Below are 16,683 nucleotides of genomic sequence, written 5' to 3'. Positions count from 1 at the left end.
CTTTCCTGGGAAGTGCCTGGGGAATGTGCACGAATGAGGGAGTTTATCAAGAGGGAACAAGGCATAGAGAAAACACGCACTGCACATGAGCTGAGTGAAGGGGGCCTCCAGGTGGAGGTGGAGGGACGGGGGTGACTGGGCACAGCTACTCAGGCTCCAGGAGAGTTGCCTCGGAGATGTGCTTGAGCATTTGGAGAGGCTTAGAAAACTGGCAGAGTTTAGGGTGAATAAGTATAGGGAAAACTAAAAACAAAAACTCCAGGAAAAACAAAAAATGTGTACAGAAAAAGGAATTATACATCTTGATAAAAGCATCTACGCAGTCTTAAGAAGGTAAATGCTAAATGTTTCACTAAACAAAATTCAATATAACTCTATTGGGAAGCTGGGCACAGAAAGAGTTCAGGGGTGGTGGGAAGTCAGTACAAAATACCAAGAACTAAAAATCAAGAAATTGCATTAGAGGGATATTATTTAGAGACATGAAGGTAAACATTCCACGTCTGCAAACATAACACCAGAAGTTGGAAGTGGCTGCCTCAGGAGCAGGAAGAGAGCAGAGGGAGGAGATGGGAGACAAACTTTTAGAATGACTTGGCTTTAAACTAGCAAGATAGAGTCACTGCCCTACCCCTGTGCACCTGCTCCTCACTTTGTCGGCAGTACAGCCCAACTGCCCAGCGCCCCCTCGGCCTCCCGCCTGAGCAGCCTGGCCACCTGACACTCCTCTCTCTCCACAAGCCCTTCCTGTGTGACTTTCCCCCTTACCTTCAGTCTTCCAGTGGAGCCCATCTTGCCTACAGGTGAAAGTTGTTTTCTTAAATTGGATTTTAAAAAACACATGCATGATATAATGATCCACCTTATAACCTGAGTGGTAGTGCAAAGCCTCATTCCTGAAGATTCCTCATGAGTCATTTAGGTACAAAAATCGTTTGCAACCCAAACTGAGCAACAGCTCTTTTGAAAACTGATACACTATTTGACTAGGCCACTTCATATTTTTAACAACCTTCTCATTTTACTGTTGTCATTAAACACTGACATCTTTATCTCCAATGCTTTCTCAACATTTCAATCCCATGTTTTCAAACAGGAGTTACTTGCTTTAGAAACGCACACCCATATACACAAATTTATTCAACTTGCCAAATGGGTTCACAGATTAGGTTTTTAAATAATTTTCCTAGAGAAGCAAGAAGTATAAAGCACTTTACTTAAAAGGTGAAAAATGTCCCCAATTTAAAAGTTCTTGCATTCCTAAGCTAACCTGGTACATAACAGAACATCTCATAATAGACTTTACTGAACACTAATGAAAAGGAATTACAGTAGACATTCTACAATCACGTAATCAGAGCCTAAGTGGTTTCAAGGAAAAATATCCCCTTTAAAATGATATCACTGTGCTTCTAAGAATTAAGGAGATCACTGTCCGGAATGTTCCACAGCCGCCTTTCATCCTCTTTTCACAACGAAATCCAAGCCCATGCTCTTTTTCCACCCTATTTGCTGGATCCTTCTTCACAAGAGTCCCTCTTTGCTCACCATACAATTCATTCTACTTTAAGCAGGTAACTTATTTTTAGAGTTGTGTCTGCTGCTGCAATTTCTGAAGGGTCTTGAAGTTAAAATACCAAGGTTTTTTTTTGGTGGGGTGGCAACTGGTGGAGAATGATCATTATGACTGATTTTGTTCATGAGTTTTGCCAAGGGCAACATTTTTGAAAAGTAGAAATATTAAAAAAGTAGCAGGGTGCACTTTCAAATGGCATGTTGCATTTCTAAGATTAAAATCCTAGGAAAAATATCAAAAAATGTAACACTTCTTAATGCCTTGTGAAAATTCACCTAAAAGAAGATAAAGGAATTTTTTCCCCCCACTAAACTCAGTTCAGAAGAAAAGTGCCGTCCAAAAGCAATACTTAGAAAACCCCTATTCCAGATAAGCTGATAAATTCTAGATATTCCATAAGAGGCTGTTAGTTTATAAGGGCCTTAACTATCTGGCATTAATTTACTAGATCTACTTGCAAGCAAAAGTCAGGGTCATATAAAAAAAATGAAGTGGATCTGTATACTGATACAGAAAAGAGCTCTCCATATGGTAGGGAGTTACAGAATACTACAGTATGATAGCACATATATAAAAGGGGAAGACTCCCTGAAATTATTCATATGCAGACATATATGTATGTAAATGCATTTTAAAAAATCTAGAAGGATATATCCCAAAATATTAGAGCAGCTATCGCTAGGGAGCTAGTGGGATTAGGGGGTTAAGGGTAAACTAGATCCACCCATACATTTACATATTATTTGCATTTTTGCACAAAAGAACATACATTCACATATTAGTTGAGAAATTAAGAAAAGTTCACTGTATCTAGCTAGGTGGACATAATTGTCCTGTATATTCAGTTTATTCTAATTTACCACTTGAGAAAGTTCCAGGATGCTATTTAACAGGATTATACTTTGTTTTTAAAAGAGAACATTTCCAGTAAATGTGTAAGAAGAGAGAAGAAATCAGGATGAAGTAGGCAGTCTGGTTTTAACCATCCAGTTGTCCACACACTGCTGAGCTACACTTCACTATAAATTAGCTTCTGATTATCTTGAAGCAATCTACCCAGGATTTTCACAAGTCAGATGGGTTCCAGGCAAGCACCATCAGTCCAAAACACAGGGCTGCTTTTTTGCTCCCTCAGGGAGAATTCTGAAAACATGATTTGGTTACACTTAGTTATTAACCCTGCTTCTCTATTCTTTGGAGAACCAACCGTTTTCATTACTCTATTGTAACAGTCTGTATCATTTGTTGCTGCATTGAATTTATGGTAAAGTATCTCATTTCTTAATATAGCAAACATAATATAAAGAAAAGGATAAAACTGGGTTGGTATTTGCAAATAACCAAATTCTAGGGAATCAGTTTCCATAGTCTTGCAATGGCTGTGGGGAGGCCAAACAGCTACCTTTGGCTAGGACCTTGGCAGGAGGAAAAACAGAATCACCTCCCATTCCACTGCTGGCATTAATAAGAATGCAAACCCACAGACATGCTATCAATGTACACGGAAATCTCATTGGTCTAAACAGTGTTGTTTTTCAGAATTACAAGATAATTTTTTTTTTAAGCAGCCATTCAAGTTTTACATAAGGGCTCATACCAGAGGTTTTGAAGATAAATGAAAGCACAAAGCCTTTATTGAAGTTTATGAATAATAAAACCAGTGGCAAGCACTGGGGGCAGATGTGCATAGAAATGCAATTTATAAAATTTTCAAGGCAAACAACTGACATCTTCGAAGAAATCGTCTTTAGCTAAAAAGATTCCAGGTGTGCAATTCATTCACAGCATTGATAACTGGCACCCACTGATATGACCTCAGGAAATGTTGAGATTTCATAAATCATTTGTATTCAATCTCTTTTTCTGGTAAATTCTTTAGTGCCTCTCCAGCAGTAACTAGACAAGATTGGAAAGCTTTCAAGATGATTCAAACCTCCAGCACCTCACAGGAGTCCGCATTTCTTAATACAGAAGGCAATGCTAATCAAAGAAGGAAATAAATAAAAAGGTTATTAAAAACAAGCACTGGCTCACTAAACTTCTAAACATATGCATTTATATATATGCCACTAAAAATTGTCTAAATAGTCCTTCACATTTTCTATCCAGAAACGAAACTGGCTGCCGCCTAACCTTTTGCCCTTAACACCGTGTTTAAGACAGTGAGTCTTTATTAGTGAGTACAGTGTGAAGATTCTGATACTTGGAACAAGTCATTGGATTATTTTAGGATTATAGTACTTTTAAGAGACTTAAAAAGAGAAAGGGACTCTGTAAAATTCAAATATATAAAAATCAGAGTGAGGAGATTTTAAATCTCAGAGATTTAACTTTAGAGAAAAAGACATAACAAATTGCAACCAAATATAAAAGGTAATAATGAAATGATTGAGGGAACAGCTACGAATTACACAGAACCCAAATTTAAAGGTGAAAATATTTAAACTCAAAGAATGTAGCTGATATCCAAAAATCTCACTCTCTTTAAAAGCTAACTCATCCATAAGAGACAAGGACTGGCTTTAGATAATGTTTGTCTTAGGCCTCTTTCCTCTTCCCTTCCAAACCCACCCCAGCATTCAGGTAAAGACCAGCTTGCTCTATTTCATAATCTCTCATTACTATAGCATCTTAAAGATAAAACACTCCTATCAAATTCACCCAGACTGTTTCCTTAATGGAGACTTTCCTACAAAGAAGCTGTTGGAATGAAAAGTAGCCAAGGCCGTGTGGAACCACAAGGACTTAAGATAAAATGCAAAGAAAAAAGATGATGTGCAAATACTAATAAACACTTCGCTCAAATGCACAAATTAAGAGAACCCCTGATTTGCCTGTTCCCATCTGTTCTTGGTGATATGGCTAGCATTTCTCCCAGTAAATCCAGGAAATATCACAAGTTCATAGTAACCAAAAAGGATGTGCTATCTTCATCTCTCCGGTTCAACCTCTTTCTAAAGTGTTACCTCCTCAGGCTTGGATTAGGTTAAACTTGGTAAGGCACATCCTTCACTAGAATATGTAATGACCAAATACTTAAACAAAACAAAACAACCTGACATAACAAACATTAGCAGTTTATTAACTAAAAACTGTCCCCAAGTTTTTAATTCTGGATATCAAATAGATCAGCAGATTAATAAGCAATTCTTCTGGCTAATAATTAGTTCTGTCAACATTCAATTTACACAGATATTTATAGCTTTTTATCTTTGATGAAAAAAATTCCTTAAGGTGGCAAGACAGCTCATAAGAATATGGTGAAGAAAAAGGTTTCTTCTGGGTTATGTCAAGTTCTGAGCCTTGCAAGTAACTTCCAAAGTAAAACGTGGCTTGTTTCTTAGTTATATTAAATATCAAGTAGTATATTAAAACTTGTTCTTTAACATTTATTCCACCCATAAATGTTTTGACAAAATGGCAGTTAGTTGAGAGTCTTGCAATTCAGTAGCTGAGGCAAGGTGAAAAAACCACTTCCAAAAAACTGTACATATGTATTTATGTATGTTTATATCTTCATTCCCACTTTAATGCTACATCATTCTCTAAATACTTCACTAGATGAACTATGTCACTGATGAAAATTAGGATAAAGAGTAACTATTAAATATTATTGTTCTACTCAATTAAGTTCAATAGAGCCATTTATAGAGTATTTTGCTCACAAAATAAGTTATTAGAATGTTGCTTTCCACTAATTCAGAGTATAATGAGCTCGGAGAGCAAGAACTGATAGATAAGAATAAACTCTTCTGATCATTAATTTTAACATTTCAGTATTTACTAAATCACAGCAAAATTGGGAATTTCTTTCATACTTTGCCATTTAATTTTTGAAAAGTTAATTGAGAAACAACCAATTTCCTATCAACATTCCTAGTTAGTGACTGAAACACTAAGAAATCAATAGCATGTCAAAATCAAAGGAACTGATCAAACTGTAGATCAGTATTAAAATTGAGGTGTAGTCATGAACAATAAAATACCAGCAAAACTTATCAATAACACCTGATAATGATTTCTAGGGATTTGTACAGAGCAAGCTTGATAGCCAAATCCTAGTCATTGCAGAGATCTTTGCAATAAGCATATATCACAGGAATAGGGTCCTGCAGCTAGCTCACAGTAGTCATACTGTCTTCTGTCCTGCCTATACCCTGAAAACCCCAAACACTAGTGAACAGGATATGGCAAACAACTCACACTTACCATTACATGGGGAAGGGAATGAGAAGAAAGCACATGGAGATATGAGACTTCAAAGAAAAAAAAGAGTATTAAAAATGTTCTCCCTACCACCCATATTTTGCTCTGTGAAGACTTTATCCAGGAATATCTGGAACCAAAGTAAATAACCTAAATATTAATGAGAGGCTCAAAATGCAAGTAAAGGTAAAACACACTCAAAATTGGGCAAAAATATAGTATGATCAACTGTTGAAGGCCAGAAGACAACTACCTGTAAAACCACTAGATCCCACAGATCAAAGTAAGATCTGAAAACCAGGCACAACATCTCCAGACAAAACAAAGACTCAGAACCAGGCGCCTTCATGGACCCTTAAAACTGGAGGGGGAAAAAAATCATTTACCTTTGTCATCAAAACATAACCACTCAGGTTTTGTGCTGTACCTCTTCAACCCATCAGCACCTCTAGAAAGCAGTACTTAAATGTTCATCTTGATTTTTTAAGAACTAGGCACATGCACATGAACGCCAGAGAAATGTCACAACAGTGAGGCAGAGTCTGTAAAATCTGTTCCACAAGTGCTAGCAAAGGAAGGTCATGATTCATGATATGGATGGACTATAATATTTAAATGACATGCTTCTGATATATTCACAAAATCTTTAAAGAAAGTATTAAAACTCAAAAGAGAAAAAAGACGGGAGTCAAATACAGAGATGGAATGTACAAAACAAATGAGCAGGCAAACTGAAAGTTCTTGAAAGTATTTTACTTCAGATTGAAAAATGAACAGCTTCCACACTGTTCATTGCAAGATACACAGTATTCACAAATACAATGCTGGTCATTTGAGGAAATGTACACACCTCAATTTCTCCTTCATGCTTTTTCTTTTAGAAAGATACTGTTTACCAAAAAGAAACTTCAGCAATACAGGAAAAACTATTTTCCCAATAAATTTACGAAAACCTAAGATTCCCAATGGAATCAAGATTATCTTCCCGCTACCACCACCTTAATATAATCACATGCTTATTGGAACACTAATATCCGCACCCTAAGAGTACATTTACTTTCAACAATGAGGGTGATTCTTAAAAAAACAAAACTTCAGTGTGGTAAATGTAACATGGATCTCTGCAAGTATTAAGTGTTCATCTGAAATAGGCAGCTAATACTGGATTTAATATTATTTTATAAATAATTGTTCCCTTAGCAGTAAACATAAGTCTACACATTCACAATAGTCCTAGAAAATAAATACTGTGATTATGCACAATACGTTATGACAAACTAGTTTTCAAAAAACAAAAGCTCAACATCTTGATTAAAATTCTGATCAGAATAAAATATGACTCTAAAATTTTAAACATTGTCAAAATAACATCACATTTAAAATTTCCATGGTTTACCCAAGTATTATGAGTTTCCAGTTTTGGAACACATTTTTCTGTTGTGAATTAAAATATGAACATATTGAAATTGTTAATTTCATTGATGACATCAGTTTTGGTCTTACTTTAGCATTATTTTCTTTATAAAAAGTTGCACTAAGTGTCCATTTAATGGTCTGATTGGTATTCAGTATTTCATAAATGTATATAAAAGAAATTCCTAAAAGCCAATAGTATTTTATATGGATAAATATATAAAAGAATCTCATTTCAGAAATGGCCATAATTAACAGAGCCACACACACTTATGCTAAACTTAAGAGCTTTCACCTTGAGAGTAAGCATTTTCAGAAATATCACTTACATTCTATTATATTAAATATTCCCAGCTGAGTTTCAAACTCAAATGTGGTGAATAACAGAATTACACATCTTATTTGCTCTCAAAGATGACCACAACCAAAATTTAGAGTATGATTGAAACAAACCAATGTTTAAAAAAATTTTAATTAAAGGTAACAACTCCATGAAAGGAGAGGATAAAGAATGGGATGACAAGAAGTATTTGGTCTTAATAAGGCAATACAAAATAGATCCATTATCAAAGACCATTTAATTTTTAAAGATCAACAATACCAAAAGCATAAAGTGGAGTATAAGAAAATAGTTTTTTATAGGTGTGATTTAATTAAAGCTGTTTACAGTTATTCTCTCCCACAGCAGTTCAGCATGAATTTAAAAAAGAAGAGAGATGGGAAGAACAAGCTCAAGGAGAACACAAGGTCAGAGGAGCCAGCATGCACGGTCTGGGCAACCCCAGGTCTCACTGCGACAGGACCAGATAGGGGTGGCCTTTTTTTTCCCTATTAGGAAGAAAAAAGAAGAAGGAAAAAAAAAAGACTGCAAAGGAAACAAACACAAAGTCATGTAATTGCCCATTCATTGCCCAAGACGACAGCACTATAGAAAACAGCTGCAAGTTAATTCATAGAGATGACTAGAGATTTTTCAGTGTTTACACAAAAGTACATAGTATTCTTTTTTTTTTTTTTTTTTTTTTTTACAAAATAAAATGTCATTTGCCACCATAAATCTTTTCGTTAGAGAGGAAAAATTTTTGCAGCAGGTCACAAGGGTTCTATTAAGTCATTTCAATACTGAGGAAAACAAATTGAGTAATAGAACTAATCACTTCCCTATATATGGATGTTAAGATGACAATTCAGATTATTTTTCAAACTAATCCTGAGAAAAATCTGTTTACAATTTAAACAGTAATGTTATGTAAAAAGTATTAACAAATCCACTATTACAAATATCAATTTCCTATATGGTCATCTATATATACACACAATAAAATGGTAAATATATGCAAAAATATTTTTTAAAAAAGCATGCACAGATCACTTTCCCCTTTGGAATCTGGACTTCTTATGAGATACCTTTGTATTCCTTTCCCACCCCATCCTCTGAAATTGTTTTTTTGTTTCTATCACCCTACCCACACTGAATACTATTCCCTATAACTCTGCATAAAGCCAATGAGAAATATATTTTACATTCAAGCTTTAAATCTTAAAATGACCCTGTTGTAGCATATGACTTATCAAATGATCAGCCTTCCCCCCCTTTTTGCTTGCTTTTTGTTTTTGCAGTTGTCAGTCTTCATGATCCATTCCGTGGCGAGCTGGGAAAAAACTCAGTTGCTAAATCAGTCTGAACAGTATGTAAGGCTCCCAAATGTCTCCCAGGAGTCCCTATCCAACTGTCCTGAGCATGAGATCACTGCACGCAGAAGACAGTCCATCGTACAATGCCGACTATCTACAAAGGTCTGAGAGGGGGCCATCCCTCTTGTGTTTCCTCTTTTTGCCATAATACTGATTATTTGATTTGCCTTGATGTTGTTTGCTTGTCATCAAGGAACCATGGCTTGTTTGAGTTGTACCTTGGAAGCCTTTGCTGGAAGAACGGAAGAGCCTTGCTGATCCGTGCTGCAGAAAAGGAAAAGTGGTCAAAAAGACATCAGTATTGTGGACTCAACAGAGCACTCGCGAAGACCTGACTCGGGGAGCTTTCAAAACTAGGAATACGCTGACTTATGCAGAAGGCAGGAAACAATGCTACAGGGGTTCACTCTCTTGAGCTCTAAAACTTACATTGTTTTTTAATGAAAATATTGGAAAACACAGACCACTCACTCCCTTACTTTCTTAACAGACGACATAGCACATAAAACGTTTCTCAAGGATCTACCAACCCATAAACCACATAATAAATGGCATTTCTGGAAAAAGCTCTAAGACACACAGGTGTGCTGCCAGGTCAGAGGTCATTAAACTGGCCCCTCCTTTTCTGTTATCACCTGTCACTTTCATTGCCATTCCTAAATGAGTCAGTGTTTGATGCACATGACTAAGGCTGTATAGATAAAGTGGATTCTGCAAGTCAAGTCAGACATTAGGTAACTGACACAACAGTGAATCTCTACTGCCAAAAGGTCTTCCCCAGGGGCTTTGTCATGGGGGAGGGTTAGATGGTATAAGCCCAGGGCCCAATATGTAATGGCTTCCCCTCATTCTGATTACTCATGATTCACAACATTTTAGGCAACTAAAAAACCTAAAATAGAGTTATCTCCATGGCTTCTTTAAGTCAAAGCTGATGCTACATTGACTGACCATGGCTGACAGCTGCCTGATCATTTCAACACAGGCAATGAGGTATTGAATATTAAAATATAAAAGGGATACGTTATTCAAGATAGGCCCAGCACTGCTAAGAGGTCATGCAAAAGCTTCATGTGAGTTTATGTTAAGTATAATTGTATCTTTTTATAATTTGATTTTTAATGCTGAATCTGTAACACAAGGGGTTAGCTGGAACCTACTGTAAGGGCTAGTCACTAGATTCCCACAAGGTTTATTTTACAGTGATGTATCATAAAGATCCTCTGGGCATTCTGTTACTAGAAAGACTCTGGAACCCATTAGAACAAAATAGGTTTTGTTCTTTAACCTAGAGTTTTTTCAAACCCATGATGTATCCGTAGTATTCCATACAAAATATTTAAGAATTTCTTAATAACAATCGAAAACACAAATTCCACATACCTGAGATTTGTTGGTGCTGTTGGATGTATTAGTGGTTTGGGTGCTCTGCATTTTCCCAGCTGCCTGCGAGGACTCCAAGGACACATCTTGAGACCCTACTCGGTTCCCAGTGGATGGACGGCAGAGCAGCTGTTTCGGGGTTTTGCATGGTGTCGCATCCGAATCCTAACACAAGTCACATGAGTTATAATGTGACATATTAATAATTCAGATATTCAATGTTATGAGAGGAAAACAGTCTCAACTGAGTACTATCTGAGCTAAATTTAAACATTTAGAAGTTAAAGGAAGCACACTAAGGAATTTACAAAATTGACTGCTTAAGTTTTCCTCCAAAATCTTTCTTCCGACATTTAAAATGGCTTATTTTATCAGAGGGTTTCTGTTCATTGTTAAATCCACTGCCCAAACCTGACCTTGTTCATCGGCCCTGAAGGAGCTCACAGATCTGAGTTCACTTGCATTTCCGTTTACAGAAAGTGAACCACGGTATAGTGGAAAGAGAGTGGCAAAGAGTAGGACCAAGGTCCCAGTTCCTGATGCAGTATCTTCAACCAAATACAAAATGCTTGGTTTAAGAGGCTCAGTCACTGAGAGTGTGTTATAACAAATCAGTGGTTCCTCCAACTGAACACACCACATGGATCCGGACTTCCTGAGGCAAGGGGCTGAGCCCGCCTATTTCTGGGCTGCCTGGGCCGTGACTGTCCACTTCTCCCCTCAGGTCTCCACTTGGCCCTCACCCTCTACCCAGCACCTCTGAGTCACGCAGTGTCAGGCCCTAGTGCTCCTGCAGGAGGCGGCTGTGTCTGTGCCATCTAGCTCAGCGTCTGTCCTCCAGAGGTCTGCTCTAGAGGCCAGCAAGGCACCAGGTAGATTCTATATGAGGATTCATGACTCCATGACAGTACATGGTCATCATCAACAACATAAACTATGTCCCTTCCATATTTAGATAACTTATTATGCCATATGCTTAATAAAGTCAAAGTTCAAATAAACAGGTAAATAAGCCCATTTTAGATTTCAGTTAAACTCAAAATTAACCTTGATGAGGAAAAATAACTACAGGTATAATTGACATGAAAAATTCAGTCAGGATGGAGACAGAAGGTAGATTAGGGGTTACCAGGAGATAGGGGTCCTGGAATTAGATAGTGGTGATGACTATAAAACATTGTGAATATACTAAAAACCACTGAAGTGTACACTTTAAAATGGTGAACTTTGTTATGTGAAGTATGTCAATTTTTAAAGATTAAATCAAGAAGCTCAAAAACATTACTAAGTGAAAGAAGCCTTACACTCAAGAGTACTATAATGGTTCCACTTCTATGAAATCTAGAGCAGGCAAATCCATGGTGTCAGAAAGGCATAACAGTGGTTACCTCTGAGGGTGGCTTAGGGAATGACCAGGAAGCATCATGAGACAACTCTCCGGGGTGATGGTAATATTCTGTATCTTGCCAGGGTATTGCGCTACATACATGTATGCACTTGTTGAAATTTAGTGAATGTAGAATTAAGATTTCGCTTTTTGTCAATTTTACATCAAAAGAAAAAATTAGATTAATACTGAACTCTGGTTAATAATGAGCACACTACAATACTTTGGGGGAAATGTACTGATGTCGGTAATTTACTTTGACAAGTATCAAAGAATGAGATGACTTAATGGATAGAGGGATGGATGGACATGACTGGCAAGTAAAATGCTAATGATAGAATCTAGTGGTGGCGTATATGGATGGTCACTGAACTTCTTTCACTTTTGCTATGTTTGAAAATTTTATTACAATGTTGAGAAAAAGTACAATCATTAAAGTTATTAAAATTTCCCAGGAACAGAAAAGAAAATGAGTTAGCTTTAGCCCTCTAGACAGAGCTATCCCCACCAAGAGAACTCCTAAGCATGTAGGTTTAGAAAAGCCATGTCTTCATACTTACAACATCACTAGAGCTGGACTGTGTGGCAGAAGAAGAAGACACTGGACCTGATGAAGAGTTTGAAGAGTGTTTACTAAGAGATTCCGAAGTTTTACTTCTACATTTTCCAAGGGCTTCATTTTCTTCAGATAGATTATTATTACATTTATCTAACTGCTGAGTATCTACTATCAAGGTAACACCATTTCCTGAAAGAGTGGCAAAAGATTGGAAAACGTTTCTTCCCATTAAACACACACAACACAGAAAAGCCTCTAATACTTGGTCAATCAATCACATGAAAAACTCTTACCATTGCATGAAGGCTCAGGCCTATTTTGCAAGCCCCACTGCTTTGATATCCAATCTCTATATGTGGCAACTTCATCCGTTACTCTAATTATTCTACCTAATATGCTGCGTGTGTTTAAAAAAAAAAAGAGGGGGTACATTAATTTGAAAATAAGAAGCCACAACCAATTTTGATGCAATGGGCTGATTTTAGTTACTCTTACCTCTCCGTTTCATTGTTGGGATAGTACTTTGCTATTGGCGAAACAGCATGACTCAAAACAACATAGGCATAATCAAAGGCTTGTTTCACTTGCATGGCCCCATATGAACTCCTTCCAACATCATTACCTTTAAAAGAAATGTACATAAAGATAGAAAGCTTTACCATTGCTTAATATAAACTAAAAGATCACATGCTCTCTTCTGGGAGAGCAAGGGCTATCTCTATCCTGCTGGAGTTGCACTCGTAACTTTGGCTGTCAGTCATCCCCACACAACTCCCCAGGCTCTGAATGTGTGTATTACGCAGCAGGGACACTTATTATGGTGTATAAATTGGCTAAATATCTTCTGGCCCAACAGGGACTACCCCAAACAAAAGAAGCAACTGCCTGTTCTCTCCCGAAAGTGAAAACAAACTAACTAGGAGTACCTCTTTTTGTTTCTGGTAGCTATATAAATATCTCCCACACTAAATTATAAGCTCTTAAAAAGCAAGGAACATCTTGCTAAAAAAAAATCTTAATGAACTGTATGCAGAGCAGGCTCCCAGTGAACATTTCCTCAATGAATAAACACAAAGAACTATCAATGTTTAAAAGAGGGCTCAATAAGCCAGAAAAGGGCGCCTAGGCAACTACTGTATCTTTTCACTTCTATTCCTTATTTTCAAAGTCAACACTTTTAACCAAATGACTAAATGCATTTCCACTTTGGTCTGATAATGCAGAATCTCAATATTTTATAATTATCAGGAAAAAAATACTTCCCAGAAAAATGAGGACACAAGCAAGCAAACATAATTGCAAAGAAGCATGGAAGGAATTCATTTTCTGTTCACTTTCAAGCCAACAAACAGCTGGAAAAAGCACAGGAAGATGATGTAAAATTAAGGAAGAAGGGGTCCAAAGGAAAACAAATTGTCTCTCTGAACCCTTTCACTCATGAGCTATGAGATTTATTAACAGTGCTTACTGCCTCTAAGGACTTCAGAATTCTCACACTGAAATGCTAGCTGACCACTGGCTGGAATCAGGGGCAATGAAGACATAAGGAAGAAGAAAAATGGCCATCAAACTAGAGATGCACACAAGCCACTCAAACAGCTAATACCTATTTCCCTTTGTTTTTCAGTAGACTTGACTCTACTCCCAATTCATTTGGAAGTATGCAATGGGAGGTGTGTGTGTGTGTGTGTGTGTGTGTGTGTGTGTGTGTGTGTGTGTGTGTGTGTGTGTGTGTGTGTGTGTGTGTGTGTGTGTGTGTGTGTGTGTGTGTGTGTGTGTGTGTGTGTGTGTGTGTGTGTGTGCGCTCACATGCTCATATTTTCTTGTTTGCGTGCGCGCGCGTGTGTGTGTATGTGTGTGTGTGCATGCTCACATGCTCATATTTTCTTGTTTGCTTAAAAATATTTTGATGAAAAGAGAGTAACTATGATTAGAAGTTAATCCTTAATTTTTCATCTAAAGAGAGTTTCAAGTACAATATGGTGACTGACAATGCCTTTTCTTTGAATGCCCACAAATTTACCTAATTTCAATACCTGGTTGTAAAGGATCTTCAATATAAAGCATTGATGGCCTGTAGCCATCTAGCATATTTTTCTGTACTTCATCTTTGGCCACATATGAACCACCATCTTTTATCCGGATGCCAGTCTTTAAATAATTGAAGTGTCGTCCATATAATTCAAAAAATTCTATTAAGAGAACACCATAGTTTGTATTGGGGATGCAAGCATCTTCCCTGGGGTGTAACTAAAACCAGAAAGGAAAAAAAAAAAAAGAAAACAATTATATTGGATTTTCTCTAAATTATCAAGGTGGGGACAATAAATGACATCATAACTTCTACAAAACAATACTATTACAATTTTGGTTTAGCAGAGTAGCCAGCAGGTAATAGAGTAACTGTTCTGCTGTGGCAGACAATATTAGAGCTCTATGACTGTGGAGCTGGTGGGGTAAAATTTATAAGGCTGAGTTTTACAGCTGCCCCAGGATGCTGCCAGGGCTGGCTTGGCCCAATACATTAGGGAAGTCATTCTGACTCATGAACAGAGTCAGGCACTTGGCAACACTACACCACGTAAATACACACTGACAATATTAAGACTTCTGATTCATCTTACCCAGATAGCAGGCCTCAATTCCAGCTAAACTGAGATGATTAGCTGCTTAGAAGACATTCTCATTTTTGGCATTTATACTACTATTTACACTTCAGGAAACCAATACTATACCTTCACCATGTTAAAATTTGCAGTAAAAAGTTTCAAAAATACTAAAACATGTGGGGATTAAAAGTAACAAAAAAATTATTTCCCAGGGACTTAAAAATACTTACTTGCTAAATTATAAGAAGGTACTATTTAAAGGGAAAAGTCATAGGTAATTAAGGGAAGCATTCCAATTAGAGCTTGATTTAATTTGGAAATTAAGTCATTGCCAAAATGATTCCCCTGTAGATTTTCTTAAATTTTAGGGTGTCCTAGCAGAGTATAAGCACACAACTTACCTGAAGGAAGCTCACTGCCATTAAAAAGAGACTATAAGAACCAATTCCACCTGTAAATACTTCATTAAGGTCCCTCTGTAATAAGAATTGTTTCAATACTAAAACCAAGTATGGTAATACAGGGTATTTCTGAAAAAGAAATAAAATCATATTTTCAATAAATTCCTGTATCAGTAAAAGCACTAAACATTGTCTTTACATTACAAATTTGGTGTAGATATGAAATGTACTTAATTTTCTATTTTAAGAGCAAACTATAAAAATGTAAGCTACAATTAAGGATTTTTCTCTCACATCTAAATCTAAAACATGCAGATATAAAAATGGCACCAAAAGACTCACTATGGAACAGAAACACTAGCAACACATATTTGATGACACTCATTTATTGGTATTTCCAGACGATACTCATTTGTAAACAAGTAACGGGAACAGTACAGGATAGAGTCTCCCTATTAAAGCACTGAATCACTTTTTGCAGGTGGTGTCCCCCCAGGCTACCAGGGTCCTTTGGCTGACCTGCAGAGCCCACAAGCAGGAGCTGTCCTGCCTGCGGTCTTCCATGTGAGGTGAGCACACACAGACACCTTCCTTACAGAGAGCAGTGGCAACCCCTGAGCTGGCAAATACGGACAGTGAGAGTCCGTCTTTCACTCATGCACATGCTCATTATGTACTCTCCACAGCCAGCCCTATGCTAGGGATGCTGAGGGAACAAAGCAGACACAAACATCTAGAAAGAAGTCTTAACAGCCATTACCTACAGGTATAAATGCTACCTCCCTATTATCTGTGGGTAGTAGAATTACTAGTGATTTCTCCTTTCTTCTTGATGCTTACAATGAACACAGACTGCTTCCATGTGGAAGAAAAAAGTTTATATTTTTACAAATAATGTCAAAGTAAGTGAGTATAGAAATAACAAAAATATGGAGAAATCATTTTTTAAATATTACGGTTGAAGTCAGATATAGATACAGTCTCTTTAAAGAACAATCAGACAAATTTCCAGCAGAATTTGATCTGCATATACCCTTTAACCCAGAAATTTCACTTCCAGGAATCTTTCTACAATCATTTGAAAAGTGTAAAGAAAGATGCAGGCATGTAAGGATGCCCACCAAGTGTTTTTTGTAACAGCAAAAAAACCCACTGGAAACAGGTTACACAAAGCATAATACATTCTGACACGGAACTACTGTGTAATCAGTGAAAAGAATGAAGGAGACCTGTCTGTGCTGATACAAAAAAAACACTCCAAAACATAAATTAAAAGAAAAATAATTTGACAATAGGTATGTAGAATGCTATTCCCTTTGTTAAAAATTTCAAGAAGAGGACACAAGCAAAAAAGAAAGGTTAATGATGGCAAATCCTATCCAAGCATATAAGGAATAAGGGTGACTTGCTTTTCACTATCCTTTTATATTGGTGTATTTTCTATCGTGTGCATT

The 16,683-nt window shown here is 36.9% G+C and overlaps 1 protein-coding gene across 2 annotated transcripts in view; it reads right to left on the bottom strand.

Annotated features, from left to right (window-relative positions):
- Positions 1–6,520: 6,520 nt before the first annotated feature.
- Positions 6,521–16,683, bottom strand: part of TENT4B (terminal nucleotidyltransferase 4B) — a 96,120-nt gene continuing 85,957 nt past the window's right edge. Inside the window, exons 6-12 of one of the 2 annotated variants that reach the window (XM_036881018.2) lie at positions 15,230–15,358; positions 14,256–14,469; positions 12,715–12,841; positions 12,513–12,616; positions 12,221–12,408; positions 10,274–10,438; positions 6,521–9,154 (exon numbers count right to left, since the gene is read on the bottom strand). In XM_036881018.2, the coding sequence (XP_036736913.2) occupies positions 8,981–9,154; positions 10,274–10,438; positions 12,221–12,408; positions 12,513–12,616; positions 12,715–12,841; positions 14,256–14,469; positions 15,230–15,358 (1,101 nt within the window). In that variant the 3' untranslated portion in view covers positions 6,521–8,980. The remainder of the gene's footprint in view (positions 9,155–10,273; positions 10,439–12,220; positions 12,409–12,512; positions 12,617–12,714; positions 12,842–14,255; positions 14,470–15,229; positions 15,359–16,683) is intronic. The other variant, XM_036881019.2, reaches the window with a different exon arrangement.

Source organism: Manis pentadactyla, chromosome 15 (genome assembly GCF_030020395.1).
Source record: "Manis pentadactyla isolate mManPen7 chromosome 15, mManPen7.hap1, whole genome shotgun sequence".
NCBI classification, from domain to species: Eukaryota; Metazoa; Chordata; class Mammalia; order Pholidota; family Manidae; genus Manis; species Manis pentadactyla.
This window is presented reverse-complemented; position numbering and strand designations above follow the sequence as displayed.